The sequence below is a fragment of the Rhopalosiphum maidis genome, chromosome 1, assembly GCF_003676215.2.
Source record: "Rhopalosiphum maidis isolate BTI-1 chromosome 1, ASM367621v3, whole genome shotgun sequence".
Classification (NCBI taxonomy): Eukaryota; Metazoa; Arthropoda; class Insecta; order Hemiptera; family Aphididae; genus Rhopalosiphum; species Rhopalosiphum maidis.
This window is the reverse complement of record NC_040877.1, coordinates 26,870,658-26,892,765: the sequence shown is the minus strand read 5'-3', so window position 1 is coordinate 26,892,765 and position 22,108 is coordinate 26,870,658. Positions and strand designations below refer to the sequence as shown.

The following is a 22,108-nucleotide window of genomic DNA, read 5'->3' as shown; positions in this document are numbered from 1 at the left end:
TAAACTTATGAATCAAATAAATATGTGACGAGTAGAGTAATGAATATAGACCATAGAAAATACAGACCCTACAAGAGATAGGCAAAATTGGGCGACTCTGGCCTTGAACACGGTCTCGGGGCGTAGCATACGTTATCACTTAAATAAATCATATCAATATTATCACAGAATAATAACATATTATACATTTATAAGCGAATCGCTTTACAACCATAACGAGCACAGAATTGTCATTAATAAATCTACAAAATTTGTTACTATTAAAATTTTCTCATCTATAGCCTATGGTTGACTCTAGAAGGGCAGCTTGCTACAGTGGCTATAGGTGGTCAATGGATTGTTTCCGTTTTTATAATATCGTAACAAGTAAGGACACACGTGATGCTAGTAGTAGGTTCCCCCTTCTCCGTAATTTAGAAGCCGGCAACACTGATTACACTGTTTTTTAGGTTACTGACGTTACTGTGTTAATTCAAAGATCATAATATTATTTAATTCTAATTTTTATTACAGTACATTAAACTTGTGTGACACTATAAAGTTGTGCGTTTATGCCCTAAGCCCTATTCTCCTCAGGACTTTAACTCATCAATCTTCATTAATTATTAGCCGAGTAGCCGACACAAATTTAAAACTTCTAAGTGATACTTAATCACAGCATAATACATTTTTTTAATTTTAATTTTAATATTTTCATCTTACACTGAAAAAAAATAATATGTATTATTTACCTATTTCAGAATTTTAATCTCATCAACTGACGAATATCAGATATTTATTTAATACTGTGATAATTATTAGTGTGTAATTCAATTAATTACATTTTTGTAAAATGTTGCGCTGCATTTGTCAAACTGGTTTGAAAAGGTATCCTGTAGTTGATCGTCGATTTGTCCGATATGCTAGTGCGATAATTTCGAACAATGATAGATCAGCATTAGTTCAGAAAAACCATTCGTCTAATCGTCTATGTGTTGTTTCTACTATAAACGTTCCGGTACGTTTTAGAAGGTTTGACAATAAAAAAGATGATGATAATCCAGAAGAAGTAGAAGAATCTCAAACTGTAAGAGCTGTTTATGACGTCAAGTCTAATACAGATACTTCAATTGCAACTATTCAAGTACCAGATGAATTGCCTTTCCTACCGTTAGTCACCATAACAAAACCTCCCTTATATCCTAGATTGTTTAGAATTGTTGAGGTTAGTATTAATATCTGTAGAAAATATTTTAGAGTATGATAAATATTTTGTTTCACAGATAAGTGATCCTAAATTGATTGCATTGATCAAGAGAAAAAAAGCTTTAAATCAACCTTTTATTGGTCTTTTCATGAGAAAAAACATTGATACGTAAGTATTATTGTTGCATATTTTTAATCTATATATACATTATACATATATTAATATATATTTTTTAGAGTTTCCGATAATATTGTTACAAATATTGATGAAGTGTATAGTGTGGGATCACTTGGTAGAATAAATGAAATGCGAGACTTTGGAAATAAATTACATATGCTCATACAATGTTTTAGACGTATTAAGTTAACCAAACCACTTTTTGAAGACCAAGATATTGATAAAAGTAATGTTTATTAATTTAATATTGGTAGAGGTCAACTTGTTGTAAATATTAAAATTACCACTTAATTTAATAATGTTGTATTATAATTATGATAACAGTAAGCCAGGAAAATGTTATTATATTATATGTAATTTGATTTAGTCACTAGATTGGTTTACTGCTAAAACAGAAAACTTTGAATCACTATTTTTTTTTAGTAAATTATCATTAACTATCATTTATTCATTATTATTAAATAATTATTTAATATTGTATTAAATGTTAATAGTCACAAACGATTTGACTAAACGTAATAAAAAACAACTTCGTAATAAGAGTTCTTCAAGCACAACTGAAATAGAGCCAATTCCTGAAACAGAAAAAACTCAAGATCAAGTGCTTATGATTGAAGTAGAAAATCTAAAAGATGAGCCTTATGATAAAACAATGGAAATTAAAGTATGAGTGTAGTATATAATATTTGTATTACGTTTTTATATTGAAACATTTATTAATTTATTTGTTTTAGGCATTATCTCAAGAAATAATTAAAACTATTCAATCAGTTATTAGCATAAATCCCATTTATAAAGAAATATTACATCCAATGTTACAACATGGCAATGTATCAGATGATCCTTCATATTTATCTGACATTGCAGCTGCAATAGCTGATTGTGAGACTCACGAATATCAAGAAATTTTAGAAGAAACTAATGTATGTATATTAATACTTTATATTTGAATATAGCTTATGAAAAATTAATTAAGGGATATTTGCATTAATCTACCAAAAATATTTAACTGAAATGTTGTTATTTATGTTTATCATATAATGTTTAGGTTTATATGTATTTTCATATTTTTATTGAAAGAATTAGTTCATTAGAAGTATAAAATGTTAATAATTTATATACCTGAGAATGCATAGAAAAATGTTTATAGTGTATAATAATGCATATTTTTTTAATGATTGGATATTTGAAGAAATTTACATTTTTTATAAATAACATCCAGTACCTATTATTACTGCCATTTATAGTATCTATTAGACATCTTTTATTTGCATTGCCAATAAAAATTTTTACCATTTTTCTAGTAAAATAGTAGTTCTTATAACTTCTAATTTATAAATTTTGTTTTCATTTTTTGATCATGAAAGCCTTTTGTTGCTTTTACCAAATCTCTCCAAAGTTTCTAAATATCTGCATCTTCAACTTTCGTTGTTTTTAGTACTTCTGATTCTCAGAAATGTTTATGTGTTTGGTTTATTGAAAATATTTTTGATTTCTTGATTTCTTTTTTCTTTCATAGCTTCTTAACTCCAAGTTTAGGAATCATACGTTCCTTAACATTTTTTTTTTAATATTATAAATTACAGTTCATTGCCTTTTGTTGTTGACCCAGTCTTACAGGCAAATATCATTACAGGGAGTAAATTGTAGATAATAGAGTTTATATATATAGAGTTTTTTTTTAATTTCTCTTGACAGCATGCCTCTCATTGTGTAATATCACGCTCTATTTTCCAAACAAATTCTCGGTTTAACTTCACTTTGTACGTAATTTTATTAATTTATATTAACCCCCAAATATTTCAAATCTTAAACTTTTCAAATAAATATTATTCAACTCTGGGACTTAACATAATTGTTGGTTTTCTTGTTTTATTCTTCATTAATTAAAAATTATTTTCTAATAGTTTAAAAGTACTTGTTATTAATTTTGCTTTATAATTTCTTTGATTCTTGGCTTAGTTTTTTTTTACTTTGTTAGATTCCATGTGTTCAAAGTGGTATGGATTCTGTGATTCCTTACTACTCAATAATTGGTTGAAGTAGACTGCCCTATTTACTTACTAGATCTTCTCACTTTGTTATTAAGGTTTCATCTTCATTTCTTAGAAATTTTTCAGTTGGTTTAAAATTATTGCTTAGGGCTCATATCTTCCATCATAAATCTTTTGATTTATGATTTATCTTGTTCAACATTCTTTAGTCTTTACTATACTCAGTTTTTTACTCATTTATTAGTTGACGTTGTAAAACATGACACACTGAGTTAACCAGCTGTAAGCATGTAAAAACTGCGGTTAACAAATTACTTTACAATATCTCGGTTAAGTATTAAAATAGCATACATTTAAAGTAAGACTATTTTTTTTCCATATCTTAAAATTGTAAGAATATATTATTTGGTATATTTTTTAAGTTTTTTGATAAATAAAATGCATATTATATATTACATATTTTTTTAGTGCATACAAATCTGGACTTTAATTTCATTAACTAACTTTTAAATCTAGATTAAATACATTTTTATTTTAATAAGCTAGGTGTAGTAATTTAAAAAACTGGATTGTTAGTAGTAAACATTTTATTGATAATTTATTTATATTTTATTCCTAATAAGTATGATCACTTTCGTGCATGCATACAGAGCCGCCAGGATGTTCGATCATTTAGTGCTCCCCAATGATGATGTTCGGGGGAGGGGATGCGCAGCGGCCACCAGTTTTTTATTGATTGAGTGGTGATACTTATTTGGAATAGACTATAGATAAATAGATATTTGTCTTCAATATACTCTTTTTGTTGAACCCTACAACACTCCAAACAAATTTTTCACTGCTCAAAACAGTGAAATTCACTTCTGTTAACTTGTTGAGAATCATTGTTGTTTTCATAGCTTTCCTACTGTCAAGTCTTGTCCCCTTAAACTCTAATTTGACCTTACAGAATAAAAAAAAAGTGCTATGAGATTAGTATGATTAGTATAGTGGGTGGTCCCACGTGGTAATACCATATTTTACAAAGAACACCTTCAAAGACAAGGTAGAATGGACTGAAGCATTGTCTTGGTGAAGCATCCTGGATTTGTTTTTTATTATTTGGGTCTTTGACTCTAACTCGTACACAAAGAACAATCAGAACCTCAATGTAATAATGTTGATTTACTTGACCTTTGAAGACTCAATTAAGGAAGTTGTATCTGTTTTTGATGTTGAAGGTGATCACAGATTGTATTTGGTCATTTCATGTTCTCCTAAAACCTTTTGAACCACTCAAATACTTGTGTGTGTGATATAAATTCATTATGAGTTTCTGCGACAATTTTTCCCAGTTTTACAAGAAACTTGAAGTTAGCTTGTTGCTCTCTTTTTTTTGATTATACGATAGTATAGAAATTTTATAGACAAATACTATAAAGAATAGCAAGACTGATTGATGTAAAATCGTGCTCATTAAGTTCAGGGTGGAGGTAATATAAGCAGGCACAAGGCACAAATGTGTTGAAACCTACTTTGGTGCACTTGCTTTTTATCATTAGCAGCTCCAATCTGATTATTTAATTATTTTAATTGCTACAACTTGGTTATTATTATTTTATAGTATAATTGTAGTATTGAATATTATTGTAATTGTATTATTGATTGCATTTTTTAAATTAATTTCAGGTTCCTAAACGTCTTTTACTTGCACTTGGTTGTGTGAAAAAACTTTTAGAACTTAGTGAAATTCAAATAAAAATTAGTAAAGAAGTCGACGAAAAAGTTAAACAACAGCATCGTAAATTCATTCTTCAAGAGCAACTGAAAGTAATAAAAAAAGAGCTTGGTCTTGAAAAAGACGATAAAGATTCAATTGTGGAAAAGTTCAGAGACAGAATAAAAGTATGTTCATACTTATTATATTTATTGTGATGTGTTAGTGTATTACTTAGTATAGTATTCAATAATTGTACCAAAATATTTAAAAATATAAAATTAATGTAATTCAATTATACTCAAAATATATATTAAAAATTAACTTAAAATCCTTTAAATTAAAGGACAAACAAGTACCACTTAAAGTTATGGAAGTTATTGAAGAAGAATTGACTAAGCTATCATTTTTGGAACAGCATTCGTCAGAATTTAAGTAAATTATTTTATTTTAAACTAAATTTTTGTAATAAGAATTAAAGACATAATTTTTTTATAGTTTACTAGACATTTAGAAGTTCTATGTTAATAATAATTTTAAAATTATATTTTTTAGTGTTACAAGAAATTATCTGGATTGGTTAACACAATTACCATGGGGCACAACAAGTGATGAAAATTTTGATTTAAAAAGAGCTTCAACCATTTTAGATGAAGATCATTATGGAATGGAAGAAGTAAAAAAACGAATTCTAGAATTTATTGCAGTAAGCAAATTAAAAGGTTCAACTCATGGTAAAATTCTTTGTTTCCATGGACCACCCGGTGTTGGAAAAACAAGTATAGCAAAATCGATTGCAAGAGCATTAAATCGAGAAGTAATTAAATTATCATTATAATTGTTATTAATTTATAATCCAAAATTAAATAATATATATTTTATTATATAGTACTTCAGATTTAGTGTTGGTGGCATGACTGATGTGGCTGAAATAAAAGGTCATCGTAGAACATATGTCGGTGCCATGCCAGGTAAAATGATTCAATGTCTGAAAAAAACTTTAACTGAAAATCCATTAGTATTAATTGACGAAGTTGATAAAATTGGAAGGTAATAAAGCTACAAACCCATTATAATAGTTATAAAATTTAATTTTAATTATTTTATTAGAGGACATCAAGGTGATCCCTCAGTCTGCGCTTTTAGAAATGCTTGATCCTGAACAAAATGCTAATTTCTTGGATCATTATTTGGATGTGTCAGTAGATTTATCAAAAGTACTTTTTATTTGTACTGCTAATGTAATCAACACAATTCCAGAACCTCTCCGTGATCGTATGGAACTTATAGATGTGTCTGGATATGTAGCAGAAGAAAAAATGGCCATTGCAAAACAATACTTAATTCCTCAAGGACTTAAATCCACTGGCCTGAAAAAAGAACAAGTAAACTATATTTATAAAAAAAAATATTAATTAATGTATTCTAATATGTAATTAATAATATTTTTTTATAGATAGAAATCGCAGACGAAAGTCTTACTACTCTTATTAAATCATATTGTCGTGAAAGTGGTGTACGTAACCTTCAAAAACATGTTGAAAAGGTACTTATAATATAAGTTTCAAATAAATGTTATTTCTTTTAAAGAAAATAGATCTTCCAAATGTTTTAATATCTTTATATATTTAATAGATGTTACGAAAAGTTGCATTAAAAGTAGTTGAAGGTGAATCAGAAAAAATAATTATTAGCAGTGATAAATTATATGATTTTGTTGGAAACCCAGTATTTAACAAAAATCGAATGTATGAAGATCCAATACCTGGAGTCGTTATGGGATTGGCTTGGACTGCCATGGGTTAGTTAGATAGATTTGTTGCTTAGTTTTTTAGTACAATAATTTATTTTTTTCAGGTGGCGCTTTAATGTATATTGAAACTGAGTGGACTAAAGACCCAGGAACAATTACAGATAAGGATAAAGCTGTTGGCAATATTATGTTAACTGGTCGCTTAGGGGAAACTATGCAAGAATCTGCAAAAATTGCATATACTGTGGCAAAACAAATTTTACATGAACTTGATCCAAAAAATCAATCACTGTTGACTGGAAATGTACATCTACATGTTCCTGAAGTAAATATAAAATGTGCCTACTATATACTATTAGAACTACACTAATTGTTAGTTGTTCTACAATATATTTTTAATGTAACTTTTAAAAAATCTACTCACTACTATTGGGTTACCATTCTATATTAATTTAATTTCTGTGAATTGTATTTATCCATCTCTTATTAACTTTTATAATTATCTTAAATAGTTATTTTTTTTAACTTTTTTCATGATTTATATTAATGTAGGGTGCTACACCTAAAGATGGACCCAGTGCTGGATGTACAATAGTTACTGCCTTGTTATCATTGGCTTTAAATATTCCTATACGTAACAATGTTGCTATGACTGGAGAAATATCTCTCAAAGGAAAAGTTATGCCAGTAGGAGGAATTAAAGAAAAAACTATTGCTGTAAGTTATTAATTATTCGATACTCCATAAATAAAATGTGAAATAATTTTTTTTTTTTAGGCTAAAAGAGAAAATGTTAACTGTTTGATACTGCCTGACGAAAATAAAAAAGACTTTAATGAACTTCCAAAGTTTATAACCGACGGGATTGAAGTACATTTTGTTTCATATTATAAAGATATATTTAAAATAGTCTTTGAAAACAAATAATATTATTCCTTTTCTTTAAGTTTGTTTATTTCAAATTAATTGTTTAATAATTGTTATTTCATATTTGTACAAAGAATATACTTAGATGTTAGTATTTTTTTAAATAAAATGTTGTAAGACTGTTATTTTATCATTTGACTTTTAAGTCATAATTTAATTAAAATAACTACTTATCAGAAAGTATTGACTATTGACTTAACTATTGACTTTTATTGTATAGCCTAGAACTGAGTAGTTATGTATATTATTTCATATTCTTGGATGTAACCATTAAACAGAAAATATGGCTATTGCCTTTCTTCCTATATGTGATCTACCAATGAGCCACTATAATGATAATATTAACATTATTGTTTGAGGTCTAGTACACAAAATATTATATTAAATTCAGTGATTTAATAGGAAATAAATTAAAATAGTGAATAATAAAATAAATACATTTTATATAATAAGTAATTGTTACTAAATAACTGGATTCTTCAGTAAAAAATGAACTATTATAACCATTAATGAGAATTTTAAAATGTTGATTATTAGTCAATTGAATCAACATTCAAGAGAGGTTTTAGTGGATCCAAACCACCTGACTAAAATTTCAGGAAAATTATTATTATTTTTTATAAAATAAAAGTTATTTCAGTAAATTAATTTCACTTTATAAATATAAAATTAATATACAACCTTAACTCCACAAATATTTTTTCTATACTCAACTGAATCCAATGTTATAGTTTTGAGTAATTTGGTATAATTTTTTTACTATTTACCAGCTAAAATAGCTAAATTATTGTTACTTGTATCGGTTATAACAACACTGGGATATACAATATAGGATAAAATTACTTAAAATAATATTCCACAATAATTACAATGTTTGAGTTATAATAGACTACATATTGGGATATTTTATTTTATTTTTTATTTATGCTAACGGCAATTACAAGATAAATGTTATGTACATAAATTGGGTGAGTGATAACAGAACAATTAAATTAATAATTATAACAGCTTAGACTAAATAATTACAAAGAAAACGCATGAAAGGGTGATTAGGTATTGGTTAATGGTTATTAGTGTTATGAGTTTATGATCATAGGAGGTAGAGTGTGTGGGGATAAGAAAGGGTGCATAATGTCTTGAAGGGTAAATTGGAACACGGAAATTAATAGAGGAAAAAGGATCTGTGGCATCAATTGATCCATCGAGTAGATCTTGAATAAAACGGAAATCAGAATCAATACGACGAGAAGAAAGCGTACGGATGTTTAGTTTTAAAAGCACGGATGAGTAGAGTCATGCTGCGGATGCTCGAGCTTAACTCGCTTAAGTAAAAAAGAGATATATGATATATAAACCTATTCTGGGCTCTTTCCATATTGTAAAAAATGTAAAGATTTAAGTAGATAACATATATTAATAAATATATAAACTTAGGTAAACGTTTATTATAGGTACTAATAATGTACATATATTAACAATGTATATGCATATAATAAAATTACCCTTATTTTAAACGTAAATATACGTATTATGTTTACTGGGATATATGATATAATTATCTATAAAAAATATTTTTTTTTCGCTATTTACACCCTACTCAAAAACTATGAATAATTCCTTTAAAAAAACAGGTCCCATACTCCATGACTTATTATGATAAAATATAAACATTCCTCGCTTATCATTTAATTATTAATTAAATAACAAATTATGAGGGTGTGCTACTTCACCTATCCTTCATTCATGTTACTTATGTCAATTATATTCATATTATTTATCATATTCACTTATTTATGTATTGTATAAGTATAGATTATAAATTTCCTTTTAATAACAAAAAACTAATAAATAAGGACTAGAAGTATTTAAACAATTATATTATACTTTCAAATATCTATATAAATAAATGAAAAAGTTAAAATATTTTGAAAATGATTACAAAAACTGTTTGTGTAAACTTTAAGTATCCAAAGGTTATTTTTTAACTTTCACACCAAAAAATACAGTCATTGTTGTTGGAAAACTAAATTTGCGTGAACATTTTTTTTTAATTTAAATTCTTTTTTTTTGGGGGGGGGGGGAATGAGAGGTTTTAAAAAATGTTGAATAATTATAAATTTAACCTGTCAAAAGTTCTAACCAGATCCAATGTATTCTTTGAAAACATCATCAGGAGCATTTTTTCGACTACCAATAGTATAAAAACACAAAAAATCAAAGTTGGCACGAAAAGTCCGGGTTATTTTTTTGGGTTAAACCCACTTGATATTTTAAAAGACTCATAATATAACTCGGGCTGCTCATTATAGCTGCTTAAGCCAACTCATTATTTTTAAAAAAAAACCCATAAAAGCCCGGGCTACTTTTCTGGATAAAATAGAAATTCACTAACTTTTTTTTATCTTATTTTTCAGAAAAATTTTAATAATTTTTTTTTAATTAGGTAAGTATAATTAAAAGTATAAAATAGAAAAAATTACACATTAACGATCAATAAAAATGTTAACAATCTTTTATTTTTAATAAGGTATTAGCAATTTATATTTACTTTTCTTGTAAATATTTCATGAATAATCTAAACGGCAAACAAACATTAACAATTATCTAACTATCTAAATTTAAAAAAAATCTGTTTTTTTCGGATGAGTTTTTTACTTGTACAATAAAATCCACCGGGTTTTTGGGTTTTTTGGGACTTTATTCGAAAAAAATCTGAAAAACCCCAATCGGATTTCCATAAAACCCGGGTTTTTGCCAACTTTGAAAAAAACACTTCCATACATAATGTGTAGGTATTAAATAAAAATAGCTTCCCGCTCAAAATTCAAAATGACGTGTACAATTTATCAAGAACAGCTGGGTTACGGTAATTATCACTTGATTAAAATATATCTTATTGTGTTGATAAAATATTGCCGCCAAAATATCAAGGTCATTATGGATTAGAGATGTCTGTTCTCTAATCTCTTGGTTTTAATGTAATGCTTTACAAGTTACCTTTGTAAAAATTGGTACCAAATAATAAATAGTGAACTTTTTGTTAAAATAGATTTAGTTGTGTCGTTTGTATTTGTGACTAAAAGATTTCTTAATTTTATGATTTAATTTATTTTCATTAATTTAACTCCACATCAACGATTATGAAATTGGTGATCCCAGAGATTTCTTGGCACAATCGTGACCCGGTGCTTAGCGTTCATTTTCAACCCGTTGCCGATGATGGATTCTATCGACTGGCTACTGGTGGATCGGATTCTCATGTTTTTGTAAATAATAATATTGTTTTTAATTGCAGGTTAATTTTTACTGATTACCATTTGTATGTGTATAATATTTCAGATATGGAGAATCAAAGTAGATGGTTCTAATGTGACTGTTGAATTCGCTGCTGATCTGACAAAGCATCAAAAAGCTGTAAATACTGTACGTTTTTCACCCAATGGACAATGGTTAGCTACTGGTGATGATGGTAAATTAGTTGTTAATTATTTTTTTTTATTTGTAAAACAACTTTTAAACTTGTAAGTTTGTATTTTTCTTCAGAATCTGTTATTGTCTTATGGAAATTCAAATCAGAAAATGGTCCTGATCAGAGACCTGATTTGTTGGAAGACGATGAATCCAAAAATCTTGAAAAATGGGCTTGTCATAGCGTATTAAGAGGCCATCTAGAAGACGTTTATGATTTATCTTGGTCTCCAGATTCTAAACGACTTATATCTGGTGGTGTTGATAATAAAGCAATTATTTGGGATGTTGACAATGGTAATTACATTTAAATTTTAAAATTAGTTGAACTTAAATCAATGTTTTTAGATTTTTATCTAATTAATAGGACGCTATAAAGCAATACTTGATGATCATAAAGGTTTTGTACAAGGAGTGGCTTGGGATCCTTTGAATGAGTATGCGGCTACACTTAGTAGTGACAGGTAAATAAATAATATAAATTATTACAATATTCTATTCTAATTTGTTGTTTATTATAATTTATAGGACTCTAAGAGTATTTAATACAAAAAATTGTAAATTATTCAGTAAATGTGATAAGTGTGTTCCTTTGGGGAAAAAAGGAAATGGCGAAGAAATAAAAACTAGACTTTTCCACTGATGATACACTAAAGTCTTTTTTTCGACGTATTTCATTTTCCCCTGATGGTCAAATTTTAGTTACCTCATCCGGTATCATGGAGACAATTAATGAAGAAAACAAAAATAAATGTTCCACTAATGTCAGCTATGTATTTGCCAGAAAATCATTTACTAAGCCTGTGCTATATGTACCATCTCTTGACCAATATTCAGTTGCTGTCCAGTTTTCACCAGTTTTGTATGAACTTAAAGAAGAAACAAAATCAGTGTTTGATTTACCATACCGTATGATATATGCCATAGCAACAAATACAAGTATTTTATTGATGGATACCCAACATGCCGCTCCATTTGCTTATATTGGCGATATACATTATACTCGTTTGACAGACCTATCATGGTAAGAATTTAAGTTTAAAAAGTACCCAAATATTTAGAACATAAATTTAATAACTTTATAATTAATATTTTACATTATACAATTTTATGTGTATCAGGTCTCCTGATGGACAGTTACTTATGGTGTCTTCATCAGATGGATTTTGTTCAATTATAAGCTTTACAAAAGAAGAATTAGGAGTAATATACAAGGATAATACATATATAGAGCCAATGGAAATAGTTGAATCAGTCATTCAAGAAGATACTGAAGTTAAAGAACTTCCAAGTATAATCATTCCATTACAAATAGAACAAAAAGAAGAAAAACAAATAACTGATCGTTCTGAAGTGCCTACAAAGAAAAGAGTGCAATTGGTCACACTTTCTAGTCCTAAAAACAATAAATATATAAACAAGTAACAGTGTGGTTATTTATTTTGTATTTTGTATTTATTTTTTATTATTTATGTGAGATTAAACATTTTTTTTTTACAAACATTAGTCTTCATCATCAAATGTTATTTTCTTTCCTTCAAATTTGGCTAATGATTTTTGTTTACGTTTTGCTTCCCATGATGGATGTAATGCTGTATCAATAGATTCCTCAACTTGTTGCTGCCTTCTTTCCCTTCGATTGCCCATGTTGTTTTGTTTGCCAATGACCACCCTTTTACCTTTACTAAAAATTTCTTTAATTGGTTTTTGATATTCTACTTTTGTACATTCTTCGTCATTTTTTTTAGTTAGAGGTGGTGGTTTGTAAACAGACATGTAATCTTTATTGTCAGCAGTCATAAAAAATGAATCAACAGTTTCACAAACTGGTTTAATTTCATTTATTGTGTTTCTTTGCTTTTTAAAGTTAGTTTTACTTGAAAGATTGTTTTCAGCTTTTCTTTTTGATAAATTTTTATCAATATTTACATCAGTGTTATCAAGAGTTTCGTTAGTAGACAAATGTAAGTTTTTCTTTGGTAATTGAGTGTTTAATACATTTATTTTGACTTGTGAATGATGTACATTTTTGTCTGATATTCTTAAGCATTCTTCTGTATCTCTGATAGTTTTTTTATTCTTAGAGATTAAAACCTTTGAACCTATAGACATATTTTTTTTATCTTCAACAATATTTGTATTATTTTCATCAGGCAAAATTTTTTGCACTAGTGAATTTTTACTTTCTGTAGCATTTTCAGACTCAGACTGAGAATCTTCCGATTCAGATTGAGTATCTTTTAACACTGACACATCATTTTCAGACTCAGACTGAGCACCTTCTGATTCGGACTGAGTATCTTCTAACACTGATGCAGCATCTTCAGGCTCAGACTGAGTGTATTCAAGATTTTCTATGTTTTTAATTATTTTATTTTTTTTATCAAGAATTTTAGTTTTTATCTCTGTTTTAACATTATTAAGTTGAACTGTTTTCTTTTTATTGGGTTTGTTTTTTGCTTTATATTTAGCACCTAACTCATTTAATAAATCTGTTATACACAATTTCCAATCTGGATATTTATTTCTAAAATCTTGAATTTTATCAATTATAAATTTATGTCCAGCTAACCTCGCTAATGCCCTGGTTTCCAATGTTATGTCTATATTATTTAATATTGTAGCAGAAGGTACTTCATTTTGTAAGGCATATTTTGTAACATCGTCATCATTTAATTTCTATGAACAAAATTATACATTAGATATTTAGTTAAAAATGTACAGCATTAATAATTAATATTATAATACAACTTTTTATACCTTTATCACCATCAATTCATTGATAAAACGTTCAGCTTTTTTTTTATTTTTTGCAATTTGTTCTTCACTTCCTTTTTTTTCTTTTAATTTTTTTGCTTCCCGTGTTAATTTGTGGATTGTATGCACTTTTGATTTACGCACAATATGACGCATGGAAACAATCTAAAATAATATTAAGGATTAATGTATGTCGAATATATTTTTCATGGAAATAATGATGATACAAAAAATTTAAAATTGGGTTTCTTTGCACTAAACACGTCATTTAGATGAAAAATAAATATAAGTGAATTACAAAATGGTTTAATTAAACTAAATATAAAATCTAAATTAATAATTTAAAGTTTGTACAAATCACCTGATTATTAAGAGAAATTTTCGATAAAGGCTCCATTGTAAATATATTTGATATTATAATATGATTTTGCAAAAATAAATATTGAAATAATTAACTAAAGAATAAGGATTATTTAAAAAACTTAAGATAATATTAACACGTTTTCTACTATCTGTTTACTAACATTGAATTATAGAATAAACCGTGAAGATAAGAGATATCTCTAATCTTCATGGAATAGACTATTCAATTGTGATTCTATAATCATTGTTGGTAACCACAGCTCACGGATAATAGATATATCATATATATTATCTGTGACCACAGCTATATTATTCATAGACGTATTATACGTCTATGATCTTACTATATTTATCTGTAAGTTAACGTAAGTTGCCTAATTTTTAAATATGGTTTTGGTCATGACTTAAATGTATATGTATTTAAGATTCAAGCCATGGTTTTAGTAGTCACGAACTAAATATTTTGTTCAGTAGCTAATATATTATATTAATCTTTTTACATATCTTAATACTTAGATTGAAATTCAAATAACAGAACCTCAAGTATTATGATCTTAGACACAGTGACACGGTCTTAGACCGTCTTTTGTGTTATGGGAACTGGGAACCTAAATGTTGCCATTAGCGCATATAGTGATTATTTTTTTAGTTGATAATGTGGTATGTAATTCAGGGATGGGCAACTGGCGGCCTGCGAACCTTTTTTATCTGGCCCGCGCTACATTTTCTAATTACATCATACAATTTCAAAGTCAATCGTCTATACTCTATGCTAAATTAAAATGCATATTATTTTGAATGACCTTTTTTTTGGCTCTCTATACTCTGGCCCGCTAAATTTTAATTTTCTAAAAATTGGCCCTCTTTAAACTTTCAATTGCCCATCCCTAGAATATATAAATAGTTTATATGGTCGAAGTATCACAGAATAGTTAAAATATGGCAGTATATTGTAGGTATATTTGAATTTTAAAATTTTTCAACTATTTGTTAGGTAAACTAGGGACTAGTTGAATCAAAATTATTGATATTTTATTATTTTATTCAAATTTTTACATACAAAGCACGATTAAAGAGATATCTTTAATTGTGATACAGTCATAAATTGAAATATTTTTTTACAATTTTTCTTACACATATACCTAGTGAACAAATCAAAAAATTTCCTTTTCAATTAATTTCACTAAAATAAATATTAATATTAAGTTCATTGATTAACCACAAAATATTTATTTTAAAAAGTTTTCAACCCAGAAATCAGACTGCAACTGTTATTTATTTTTGTTGCTAGATTGAACTGTTATACTTACACAATATTTTTTAAAAATACTTTAATATTCTAATTTATATATCTAGACTAGTTATTGTTATAATCTGAACACAATTATTAATTTCAAAGGACGTAGTTTTATTGGATAAAACACTTAGGTTTATGGTAAAAATCACAATAATTTTTATATGATAGAATAGTAGAATACAATAAATCTAACATTTTATATTTTAATAATGTTTTATTTAAAAAAAAAAAAAATGATATAACATACATTTTAATTTATGTCATTATAGGACCATCAAGAATAGGTTTGTCAATAAATTTTATGGATAAATCTTGAGGTGCACCTTCAAGTTCTAACATCACAAGGGTATTGACATAGGGTGATGGTTTTAGAAAAGGAGCTGGTACATAAAGTGTAACTTGAGGTCCGCCGAGTGGCCAATATCGACCAAGGTTTACATTATTTAAAAATGCTACACCCTATAAAATATATGAAATATTATTTATAAATAATGTTTATAAATTGCAAAAATATGGTTAAAAATTGACCTAACAGATTTAATTTGTTAAAACACACCTTAGTCCAGCCTGAAGTATCCAAATAAGTATCTAAACATTTTGTATAGTTTTTTGGTAATGTAAACTGCGTTTTATAAAATGCTGGCAATTGAATACTAATGGCATTGTTAACTGTTTTAATTGAAGAAATCCATGATGTTTCGTTCAAAGGATATGCAGTCATTTTCCACGGGCTCAATGTTTTGTTTCCGAGAAACACTCGGTCAAAAATACCCTACAAAGTTAATATTGTTTTACATTTAATATTTTAATTAAATAATTATACTAGTTGATAGTTTAAATAAGTATATAATCTGATTTATTAATCTAAATACTACACTTTTTAATGCTAAAAATACTTACTAGCTGAACTTTATATAATTTATCATAATGTCATATATTAAATTTTATAACAAGCATTATACTGTAATATATATTATACTATTTCAGTCTCAAGATAACAATTAAAATAATTATTACCTTTCTGTCTTCAATAAAGTCACCATAATTGATCCTTCCTTGGTTTTCAATTAAAATGCTTAAGTTCTGAATAGAACGGTCAATATTCAAACTTAGTGTAGTATTACCTTTTAACCGATTCATAGTGCCCACCTGTACCTGAAAAAATATAATTAACACTTATGTTTCTATAATATTAATTGCAATGTAACTCTACTTTATCCAGGTAAATAATTGCGCGATCTCTAACGATGTTCACAGTTAAGTTTACTGGATTATAGACATTTTTCTGATCATCTGTTAATGTTGTTTCATACATTACAAAACCTGTACTAATATCTAAGTCCTCAAATGGTAATGGAACATTACTAATCACCGGTTTAATACGTTGAGCAACCTTTTCAAATATGCTAACCAAAGGTTTTAAATAGAATTTACCATAGGCACCTTTAGGTGCAGGATTTGGTGATATCTCATTTGTGACAGCATATTTCTTAAAAACAAAAAATTAATTTACTGTATAATAGATAGTTAACTATTATACAAACTCACGGCTTCTTCAAGTGTTTGTTTAATTTGGAAATACTTTTCGGTAGGATCTCCAGCTTCATCCAATGGAGCATTATAGTCATATGAAGTTAACTGCGGCAAGTATCCAATACTTTCTTTAGTGTCATTTGTATTTGCTCCAGATGTAAATCCGAAATTTGTACCTCCGTGAAACATATAGAAACTGAATGATGCATTCATTGCCAACATTACTTTCATTTGTTTTACAACGTCAATAGATTTTACTGTAGATTCTGATTCTTGCCAATGAGTTAACCAACCAGGATAGAACTCTGAGTTTACTAGTGGACCTCCTTTTTGAACCTTTCTCATGAAGTCGAAACATTGAGAAGCTAGAACAAAAATATAGGATAGAACTAAAATGAAAATCTGAAATAAAATTTGTTTTAATAGTAATATGCAAGACTGATTTTTTCTCAGTCTTAATAACATTCTTCATACATCAAATCATTTACTTAAATTTTATGTCAATATTAACCATTTGCTGAAACTCCAAAATCTACAGTTGCGTATACTTCTGGAATAACACCACAGTCAAAGTATGATTGACCACATCCATCAATTGTAAAAAGAACAGCTTTGTTTTCCACATAACTTCTAAATAAATCTCGTATCCATAGTTTATACTCAGAATCGCAGGCATAATAACTTCCATACTCGTTTTCTACCTAATGAAATACATTATAAATTAAATTAGTAATAAATATCTCAAAATTGAACATATAGAATGCTTAAAAAAAATTTTGCTTTTCACCTGGACCAAAATTATATTTCCTCCATTTCCATACAAATAAGGTTTAATTATTGGCATAAGCACATCAAACCATTTTGAAACATATTTTTTATAACCTGAAATTTAAATACTCACTTGTTAGGTACCTATGACAAAATATAAAGAAAACAATTTGATGTTTGTAAATGGTTATAAGTAACAAGTAGATAAGTTAATATTGATCAAAATATAAATTATTGTTGTATTATTTCTGGTCATAAATTAACCACAAATAATGAAAAATCCGTTATAGTCAATTAAGAAATGAGACCATATTTTTTGTTACATAAAAAGTACTAATTTCGATTTATTCCCTTTTACATGTAAACCATCAAATTATTCCTTTTTATTTTTTGGGCTGTATTGGTTAACTTGATTAATAGATAATAAATAATAATACATATTTCATTGATATTTTAAATACGTACTTATGATTTTTTTATGAATTTAATATAATTAAAAATTTTTTTAACCCACCAGAAGGATTTTACAACAATAAATTTATCTTTTTGACTTAAAAAAAGTATAAAAATGATTTTATTATTATTACTGTTACTTGAAAATATTAACAAAAAATAAAAATGTTTTTAAATAAAGTATTATTATAAGAATAAGATAATCTATCCAAATCTTTAATTAAATACTTAAATTATATGAATATTGAACAAATAAAACAAGAACTGACTAAAAAAAATAAGTTTGTCTCATTAAATGGAATACATGCACAGATCGAAGCCATGACCCCTCTCGTAGACTCTCCCGTACATTTAAATTTTAGGATGTCTGTTTTTGACAGCCGATAAAATACGATATACACATAGTATTGGCCCCCTTCATAAATTTAGTCTGGATCCGCACCAGATGAAATATGTTATATAGATCAGTAATACCAGATGGTTCTAACATTTCTTAAATTGTAGTTAATATGATTTTTTTAATATTATAATATGCTTTCTTCGTACTTGAATTGTTAGTTCTTAAACTTTTTTTAGGTGTCACGTTCAATAACCAATAGGGAAATCCACCCTAAAAATAATAAAAATCAATTTGCCTTTATAAATCTTATCTTAAACATCAAATATTAAAAAAATGAAAAAAAAATATTTTTTCAAATATACATATAGGTACTTACAAAATCTCGTTCAGCACAAATATATGGTCCTGGTCTCAAAATTAAATACATGTTTTCATTTTTGATTAATTTAATAAAATACTCCAAATCAGCGATCCCTTCAAAATCATATACCCCGGGAAATGGTTCATGTAAACTCCATTCTACATAACTACATAATATCAATATTAAACAAATATTAAAAGTACAATTTGAAATAGTTATTGCATATACATTATATACCAGTATAACACATAGCATATTTTGTCCATTTGTACATGAAAATAATTTAACATGTCTTGTAAAATGTGAAGATAAAAAATAGAATTTGAAGAACAAACAGAAAAAAATATATATATTTTTTTTATTTATTAAATCATCATAAATTACATAGAATACAAATAATTTCAGATATTTTACATGATTATTTATCTATTTTAAGCTATTAGCTTGTGTTGGAGATAAAGAGTAATATTAATAATTGAAAACATAATTTATATTATATAATTAGCAAACTAAAGTAATGAATACATTAGAAATTAAAATAATATTAACAATAGAAAATTTTTAAAAATGAGATAATTTTACATATTAAATATAACGAAACATATTATGAAGGTCTTAGATTAATTGAGAAAATAACCAATGATATACAATTTTTTTGAATATTAAATTTGGAACAGTGAATATTTTTTTTATATTGGCATGGTATACAGTTAAAATATACAAACCCTAGATAATTTACAAAAGATTTATAAGAATATCTAACAGGTATATTGTACTTTATATTTTCTCTTTTACAATTCAACAATTTGTAATCTTTATCTTGACTGAACCTTTTAAAAGTGAACAAAATAGCAATTTTTTTATAAAGATATCTAGTCGGTAAAACTCCCAACTCCTTGAAATTTTGATTTGTAGAACCTTGCAAGGAGTACTTCTTTAAGCAAATTCTTAATATGTTATTCTGATTTATTTGCAATTTGTTTAAAACAGTATTGCCCAATCCCCCCTCCATACTAACATTCCATATATTAACATAATTAACCTTTAAATTCTGGGTTAACATTTTTAGTTTTTTTTTTTTTTATTAGCCATTAGCATAAAACTATTATGGCTCGACCATTTTTAGTTTGTAAGTTTTTTTAATATAATTTTTTTTTTTTTTTATTAAACGTAGTCAACTATGTTAACTATATTTGTAACTATATAAGCATAATTTATTCATTTTGTCAGTTTCATTTAAACTAAAAAAAAAGTAAATATTTAACACTAGAAAAATGTATGACATTAATTTAAAAAAATATATAAACGATCTAAGTGATTTAATTGATGTTTAATAAATAATAATTCTAATTTCTAGTAGGACAATAGAGTAATGATTTCTATAATGAATGAATGAAAAATAAATTAGTTGCTTGTATACTTAATTACACATCGACATTGTCGAGTTTCAATTATATATTTATCAAATAGTAATAAGTAGTAAGTAATAGTAATAATTTATGGAATAGATATGGGATAGGTACTTACGTTGTTATAGTATTCAATCCGGCAGCCTTCATTTTTTTAATTCTATCTTCCCAATAAACTTGAGGAATTCGGAAATAGTGCAACGAACCAGAAACATATCGGAATACTTTGCCATCTTTGAGAAATTCATTATTCTCATAGTCAATAGTAAAAGTCTAAAAAATAAAATAAATTACAATAGATACTACCTAAAATTGCTTATATTTTAAATAAAAAATATAAATAGATAAACTCATCAAAACATATATATTAATAATAATTGTATTATATATTATTATAATAGTAATAAAATAATTTTCACAGTTTTTGCAAAAATTCTAAATTAAATTTATTGTACAATCATAATATGGATAAAAAAAAAATTATACTAAAAAAGATTAAAATTTTAAATATTAATTATTATTAGAAGTGAACTAAGTCAAAATTTAGAAAAAATGTCAACTCTTTTTTAAGATTTAAATATTTAGGTATAACTTTTTTGTTGTTTTACCTTTCTTGGACAAAATTTTCATAAGTTATGTTTAAATCAAGGGTATTAGATATATACAAAATTTAAGTATCTACTAATACGATATTTTATATAATCTTAAAACTTACTGGTTCTAAAGTTTCCAAAAAAACAGGGTTGATTAATGAGCAAATAAAACACACAATTATCCAGCTCATGTTTTACAGTTGAATGAAAAAATTAGTTTTATTATTTGACATTTGATGAGAAAGTTTCTATGTGAAATATAAATATATAAGTTATAGCAAATTTTTTTTCTTATAAATAAATTAGGTACCAAAGAATATCGTTTCTTTAAACAATATGAATAAGTTTAGTTATTATTTAATAGTATTATTTGGATGTTGGACTGTTTTTATCTCTTTTCGACGTCGGTATACCGGCGGACTAAAAATATACCTATCTACTTAATAGTAAATAGTAGGAATTAATTGTTATCGGTTTTTTATAGTCATTATTTGATATAGAAAACGTTATTATTTATTAATTACATATTTAAAAAATGAAAAGTATAATATATTAGGTACATACGTAACATTATTCAATGATATTATGATTGCGATTATAATAATAATAAACAATACTGATAAAAAGTCAGTTAAAACTTGTAAATTTGTAATCTGTGAACCTTTTTTTATTTCATACAACTCAGATGAATAGTATATACAATCGTAGGCGTGTTTCATTTATTCATTATTTATTAATATTTCGGACTTGAGAAGTAGGGCGAGTAGACATATACTTGTACACACACATATATGTATTATGTATTGTTAGGAACAGCACATAACAAGACAAGTACGAGCTGATCAAATGTAATATACCTAATACAATACAAGTATTTAGATGAATAGTGAGTTGATACCTTTATAATATATCAAAAGTTATATAGCTATATAGAAAAAAAATAAGACTGCAAGAGGTGGTATCCAATTGTGAGTTATTATGATACATTTTAACGAACTCTAATAGGTATATTATGTCTTTACCAGGCATCTTA

At 26.5% G+C, this 22,108-nt stretch overlaps 4 protein-coding genes across 4 annotated transcripts; 2 read left to right on the top strand and 2 right to left on the bottom strand.

Annotated features, from left to right (window-relative positions):
• The first annotated feature begins 443 nt into the window (after positions 1 to 443).
• LOC113550433 (lon protease homolog, mitochondrial-like) lies at positions 444 to 7,842 on the top strand. The gene is given in 16 exon segments (XM_026952258.1): positions 444 to 1,204; positions 1,263 to 1,354; positions 1,423 to 1,589; positions 1,858 to 2,027; positions 2,098 to 2,286; positions 5,026 to 5,241; positions 5,400 to 5,488; positions 5,609 to 5,870; positions 5,943 to 6,103; positions 6,164 to 6,185; positions 6,187 to 6,438; positions 6,510 to 6,599; positions 6,689 to 6,854; positions 6,911 to 7,131; positions 7,359 to 7,523; positions 7,584 to 7,842. Coding segments are annotated over 16 exon segments (2,784 nt in total). The 5' UTR covers positions 444 to 832; the 3' UTR covers positions 7,734 to 7,842.
• A 2,856-nt stretch (positions 7,843 to 10,698) lies between these two features.
• On the top strand, positions 10,699 to 12,704 carry LOC113549473 (chromatin assembly factor 1 subunit B). Its single transcript, XM_026950793.1, is given in 7 exon segments — positions 10,699 to 10,999; positions 11,073 to 11,202; positions 11,277 to 11,498; positions 11,569 to 11,665; positions 11,730 to 11,841; positions 11,843 to 12,225; positions 12,323 to 12,704. Coding segments are annotated over 7 exon segments (1,374 nt in total). The 5' UTR covers positions 10,699 to 10,873; the 3' UTR covers positions 12,627 to 12,704.
• Positions 12,635 to 14,462, bottom strand: LOC113549474 (serum response factor-binding protein 1-like). The gene is made up of 3 exons (XM_026950794.1): positions 14,320 to 14,462; positions 13,962 to 14,123; positions 12,635 to 13,880 (listed from the first exon to the last, which is right to left on the bottom strand). Exons 1-3 carry the CDS (start codon positions 14,353 to 14,355, stop codon positions 12,705 to 12,707), a joined length of 1,374 nt encoding a protein of 457 aa, XP_026806595.1. The 5' UTR covers positions 14,356 to 14,462; the 3' UTR covers positions 12,635 to 12,704.
• Positions 14,463 to 15,812: 1,350 nt separating this feature from the next.
• On the bottom strand, positions 15,813 to 21,414 carry LOC113560757 (beta-galactosidase-like). The gene is made up of 11 exons (XM_026966812.1): positions 21,198 to 21,414; positions 20,601 to 20,755; positions 19,089 to 19,239; positions 18,919 to 18,982; positions 17,939 to 18,033; positions 17,663 to 17,852; positions 17,167 to 17,516; positions 16,832 to 17,107; positions 16,636 to 16,773; positions 16,175 to 16,390; positions 15,813 to 16,077 (listed from the first exon to the last, which is right to left on the bottom strand). Exons 1-11 carry the CDS (start codon positions 21,264 to 21,266, stop codon positions 15,874 to 15,876), a joined length of 1,908 nt encoding a protein of 635 aa, XP_026822613.1. The 5' UTR covers positions 21,267 to 21,414; the 3' UTR covers positions 15,813 to 15,873.
• Positions 21,415 to 22,108: the final 694 nt, after the last annotated feature.

Excerpts from the sequence above, each read along its gene's own strand:
- LOC113549474 (XM_026950794.1), bottom strand. The coding sequence starts at position 14,355 with ATGGAGCCTTTATCGAAAATTTCTCTTAATAATCAG. Across the intron at positions 14,124-14,319 it reads AAATTTCTCTTAATAATCAG|ATTGTTTCCATGCGTCATAT; the intron begins GTGATTTGTACA and ends ATATTATTTTAG. Across the intron at positions 13,881-13,961 it reads ATGAATTGATGGTGATAAAG|AAATTAAATGATGACGATGT; the intron begins GTATAAAAAGTT and ends TTTTGTTCATAG.
- LOC113560757 (XM_026966812.1), bottom strand. The coding sequence starts at position 21,266 with ATGAGCTGGATAATTGTGTGTTTTATTTGCTCATTAATCAACCCTGTT. Across the intron at positions 18,034-18,918 it reads TTTAAGAACTAACAATTCAA|GTTATAAAAAATATGTTTCA; the intron begins GTACGAAGAAAG and ends TTTAAATTTCAG. Across the intron at positions 16,391-16,635 it reads ACTTTATTGAAGACAGAAAG|GGTATTTTTGACCGAGTGTT; the intron begins GTAATAATTATT and ends TTAACTTTGTAG.